Raw genomic sequence first — 5561 nt, 5'->3', positions numbered from 1 at the left:
CAAGATCCATCTGACAACAGCTATGATATCCCTTGTTCCACGTCCTCTTCTGAATCCAGCTTGAACCTCTGGAAGTTCTCTATCAATATACTGCTGCATTAACAGCCTATGATATGCAAAAAACACAATCTTTGCTTATTGAAAGTGAAGAGGTCTTGAAGCACTTCCTGATGAAGACTGAAGATTACAGCCTTCAGTGTGGATTACACCTCAACATAAAGAAGACAAAAATCCGTACAACTGGACCAATAAGCAACATCATGATAAATGGAGAAAAGACTGAAATTGTCAAGGATTTCATTTTATTTGGATCCATAATCAACACTCATGGAATGGCAGTCACAAAATCAAATGACTTATGCATTAGGCAAATCTGCTGCAAAAGACCTCTTTAAAGAGCTGAAGAGCAAAGACGTCACTTTGAGGACTAAGGTGCCCCAAGCCAAGCCATGGTATTATCAATCACCTCATATGCATGAATAAGAAAGACTGAAGAAGAATTGATACCTTTGAATTATGGTGTTGGTGAAAAATATTAAATAAACCATGGACTGCCAGAAGAACAAACAAATCTGTCTTGGAAGAAGTACTGCCAGAATGCTCCTTAGAAACAAGGATGGCAAGACTTCGTCTCACGTACTTTGGATATGTTACCAGGAGGGGCCAGTCCCTGGAGAAAGACATGCTTGGTGAGGTGGAAGGTAAGAAAAAAGAGGAAGACCCTCAAGGAGATGCATTGACATAGTGGCTGCAACAATAGCTAAAACACAGCAATGACTGTGTGGAAGATGCAAGACTGGACAGGGCTTTGTTCTGTTGTACATGGGGTTGCTATGAATCAGAACCGACTTGAAGTACCTAACAACAACAACAACTATCCTTTGATGTCCAAAGCCTTCATTATTGTGGAGGTAAAGTTTGTGTGTCTACTTGGCTGGGCCTGGTTGAGTGGCTAGGCAGCTGGATGTAGTTATTCCCCATGGTGAGATTGGTAATTAACTCCGTGGTGGAATCTACTGGAGCAGCTGAGTAGCTGCTTTGGGTATGTGGGCTGCTTCCATATGTAAGAAACAGCTTTGGGAATGGTCTCTAGCTTATGGCACGCTTGAACTCTGCACGTAGTCGTGTAGTTGTTCAGCAGCCTGCCATGCTCTGCCAACCTTGGAACTTTCAATAGACTTGAATTAACAGCCTGCCATGTGGTCTAGTAACACTGGGACTGTGCCTTTTTACGTGTCAACCTTGGGCTTGTCAGTCTCAGCAGCCAGCAGCTGTCTGAGTGAAGAAAAGCCTCTAGCTTCAGTGGGCTGAGAGCAGAGCTGAAGCCCAAGGTTGAGGGACTTTCACCCAGCCCCTAGAGCCTGGCACTTTGAATTTGGATTTAAAGCCTGAAAATTGTAAGAGAATAAACTCCTGTTTGTTAAAGCCATCCCATTTGTGGAATATTCCTGTCAGAGTGGCACTAGGTAACCAAAACAATTACATAATGTTGTTAACTGGCGAATTAAAACTATAGTTTCAATTGCCCTGAGTGATATTATCACCAAGCCATCAGTAGTAATAACTGGGAGAATAAGTAAAAAAGCAGAAACAGATAAAAATTCAGAGGCCCGCTCACAAAGTAGTGGCTTAGAAACACAGAGACGGATTCACAACAAAATCTTCCTGAAAGTTAAAGGAACACTACCCTCTTTGACTCTCCCAGCACCAAAAATAAAAGATGTCCAGCATAATACTGGACTCTTTGGGGACTGGAATCCTGTGATGTCTTACAATTCTAGTTAACTCTTTGAGCTATAAGCTTGGTGACTAAAGATTTTTCCAACTGGAGGTCTGGAAAAGGGAGGAAGCTTCCACTTAAAGGTACCTGTCAGGGTTTTTGACTTACTGACTCCCTAACACATCTACCAACGAGCCCTAGTGGTGCAATGGTTAAGCACTTGGCTTCTAAGTAAAAGCTCAGTGGTTTGAACCCATCAGCCACTCCGCAGAAGAAAGGGCCATGACTGCGAAGTGACCCAACAGCAACCAACAACAACAACATACAGTCTTAGGGGCAAAAGGTAACTGCGGAAGTATTCCGAGTTGCTACTAATTCTTCTTTCTGTATCCTTCTAGAATTTAGATATTCTTTATGCCATTTATGAGCAGATAATGGATCTGTGTTTACTTGGCAACGAATCCTGTGTGCACAGTGAGAACTTCCAGAAACACTAGGAAGAAAGAAAAAGCTGACAAGTTCCACAGCACTAACATCAACATGAACCAGACATAAAGTTCAACTTACTTTTGTTCCTGGACATACTCGGAAGGTGTAAAGGCGCCAGGGAATAATTTTCAGGTAGAACTCCTTCACTGAGAATTGCTAGAGGGCCAATATACAGAAAACAAAAAGGCTCTATTCTGGTACTGCAACTCAAATATCAGAGTCTTTACCCTCATTTCTCATGTTAACCATTTTTCCCCATGGACAAGGAGATAAGTTAGTCAGAACAAAATCAAATAAATACATCAACTCTCTCTTAAAATAGGCCTATTAAAAACATCTTGACAATGTAATTTCACACAGAGGCACTTCATAATCTTACTACTCAAATCTTGCTAAAACTTCCAAATATCTGAGATCACATTTTCACTTTATGAGTACAGACAATTTCACCTGACAATAATCAAATCTACTTCTGCTCAACCTGGAGCTGCTCCAAGACTTCTCCAAGTCAATGGGCAGGGACACCAGCCCACACCCCCTGCTTTACACCTAGGTGAACATTACCAAGGACTTGTCAGGGGTAGGGAGTACTTAGCCCAAAAAAACTCCATTAAAATCCCTTACCTAAGAATAAAGGGGGATCTCTTTACAAAAGAAGGAAAAAACAATGCAGTCATTTTTTTAATCTTGGAAAAAAAAATACCTGAACACGCAGTAGGTCAGATTTTTTTTTCTCTTTCTCTCTCTTTTTAATTTTTCATTAAAGAAAATTTCAAACACATATTAAAGAAAAGAAAACAGTATAATGGATGGGCCCATCGGCAGCTTCAACAATGATCAATTCACCATCAGCTGTGTTTCGTCTGTATCCCATCCATCACCACTATCCCCCAGCCCAAATTAAGGCCAGATTTCAAAATAATGGCATATGGCAAAATGTTCTGAGTCTAACAGAATAAGAGCTTAATTTTGGTTACAGGATTAAAGCCATGTACTGGGATATTTTAACAGAAGTCTCATTTTTATGAGGGCTGAATGAATAAGCATAATAAAAATGTTAAAAAGAAAATCCCTCACACAAAGTGCCTCTTAGCTCAGGGGCCCTGGGAAGGTCACCTTCCTATCTCTGCCAAAATTTCTCTATTCCATTTCTCTAGCCTGATAGTGCCATCCTTTTATTGTAGATGCACAAATCACAGAAAGAAAGAACAAACTGTTTCAGTATAGCACAAAGGGCCAACAGCAATTTTTACACTCAGTAATTTTGAGCTCTGGTAGTATAGTGCCTAAGGTATTTGACTGCTAACCAGAAGCCTGGTGCTTCAAACTCACTACCCACTCCGCGGAAGGAAGACTGGGCAATCTACTTCCGTAAAGATTTACCGCCTTGGAAATCCAATGGGGGTCACTATGAGTCAGAATCGACTCAACGGCAGTGAGTTTTTGAGTTTGGAATTTTGAATGGTTACAAATAGCTTTCTTTAAAACTCTAAGAGCCATGCCTTGAAAAATCTTCCCAGAAGCAACGAAAGGGGGTAATGCCACAGGTGCTCCATAGAACCTCTAGATAGAACTCAGTGTAGTCCCTACAAAACACTCGCAGCAGAAAACAGATACAATCCTCTACTCAATTTTAAGAAGCTGCTCTTAGTATCCTAGAAACCCTGTAAGTCACGATCTTGCCCTGATTCTCAGATTGGTATTTCATGATTTCTGTTACCAAATACCAAGTGTACATGCAGGCTCAGACGGGGGGATCTCAAGGCAAGAACGGGCATTCCAACCTTTGGTGACACGTAGCAGTACACCTTCTTCGGTTTCTTCATCTTCTCAGGGGTGTAGCACTCAGAAGGTGAATCTTCATCTTCCTCCTCAACAGCAGTGGAAGGTCGGCGCTGGGAGGAGCTCATGTGCATGGGTGGTAGGTGCCATGGTGTGTTGGTGCAGTTGGTGGCATTATAAAGATAAGCCTCAAAGTAAATGCTCACCCCTGAGGTGGATACATTGCGCTCAACAATATTCTTCTCATTCTCTGAAAGGTAACAAGAAATAAGGAGTCAGGGGAGAAAAAAATGACCTATCAGTACCCTCTTGGTCTATAGGACTCTAAGCCAAGTTTGTCTCAAATATCAAGTGTTTGTGAAGTTGGTCAGAAAAATGCAGACATGCCAAGAACAAACTCCCCAGCAACAGGGCCCAATCACCGCTTTTCTTTCAACTTACCACTTAGGACAATAATGTCAAATTCACCATTATTTATTGGTTGATTTTGGTATGAAATGCAGGCACGGAAGCAGCCACGAGAATGCAGGGTGAGTCGCAAGAACACCTGGCAGGTCTGCCTGTTGGATGTCACTGATTTCTCAAATGAGACACCAGTGCTTTCTTCTTCTTGAGGACCAAGCTACAGGGGGAAACAGCATCACTTAACATATACGATTCTCCCAATATGCAAGGCAATTTCCTCTGTACAGAGAACTCCTATCTATGCTCTAATATGCCTCACAACTACTAATGAGACAGGTATTGTCAGATGAAGCAAAGTCAGGCAGAGGTCACTGGACAGGAGAGTGAATCACTAAGGTTGAAAATGGAGGAAAAAGGAGTTCTACTTTCCCAAGCACACAAGAAAAAGGGGCGGCTGCTTACCTCATGAATGGACAAACTATAATTATGCTCGTCTCTCAAGGACATGGAATTGTTGGTAGGGTTGTCGTACTCATCTCGGGGCACTATTTGAAGGGTATGTGGCTGTCCACAGGTCAATACAAGAGTAGAAAAATGGCACACGATTTTGGTCTTGGAAGGAACCACCATTCCTGGAATAAAAAACAATGAAATCCAATATTGAGAGAGGTGCCCTGCAGGGCACAAAGTCCTGCTCAATCAGTGATCCTAAAGAGCCGGATGGCCTCCCAAGTCCTAGGGATAAACAACAGCATTAAGAGGCACAGAAAAAGAAAGGAAATAAAGAAATCCAAATGAACTTTCAAAGTTATTTTTACAAATTCCCAACCACTGCAAGCACTAAACAAAATGAGAAAAGGACCTGAAGAAAATGGAACTTGAGAGCTACAGCTCCAGTGCCTACAGTGCCCTAGACTTCCCCCAGCAGGCCTTCAAAGTAAGTGCTGAACAATCAGTTGCTCAAAAAAAAAAAAAAAAAAATTAGGTATAAAGCTAACAAAACATGTACAAGGCTTGGGTGTGATGCTGGGAACACTTTGGGAAGAAAGTCTTGTTAAAAAATCTGCATAAAGAAGAGCTAAACAATACAATCCACCAACTTGGCCTTATAGACATCTATAGAGCACTTCACCCAACAGCAGCACAATATACATTCTTCTCCAGT

The 5561-nt window shown here is 41.7% G+C and overlaps 1 protein-coding gene across 1 annotated transcript in view; it reads right to left on the bottom strand.

Moving 5' to 3' along the window:
• AREL1 (apoptosis resistant E3 ubiquitin protein ligase 1) overlaps positions 1–5561 on the bottom strand; it is a 27161-nt gene that overhangs the window by 11579 nt on the left and 10021 nt on the right. Inside the window, exons 4-7 of the mRNA XM_007941367.2 lie at positions 4859–5028; positions 4433–4613; positions 3994–4241; positions 2288–2365 (exon numbers count right to left, since the gene is read on the bottom strand). Coding sequence (XP_007939558.1) covers positions 2288–2365; positions 3994–4241; positions 4433–4613; positions 4859–5028 — 677 coding nt within the window. The remainder of the gene's footprint in view (positions 1–2287; positions 2366–3993; positions 4242–4432; positions 4614–4858; positions 5029–5561) is intronic.

Source organism: Orycteropus afer, unplaced genomic scaffold (assembly GCF_000298275.1).
Source record: "Orycteropus afer afer isolate SDZICR_OR568_19922 unplaced genomic scaffold, OryAfe1.0 scaffold00079, whole genome shotgun sequence".
Classification (NCBI taxonomy): Eukaryota; Metazoa; Chordata; class Mammalia; order Tubulidentata; family Orycteropodidae; genus Orycteropus; species Orycteropus afer.
This window is presented reverse-complemented; position numbering and strand designations above follow the sequence as displayed.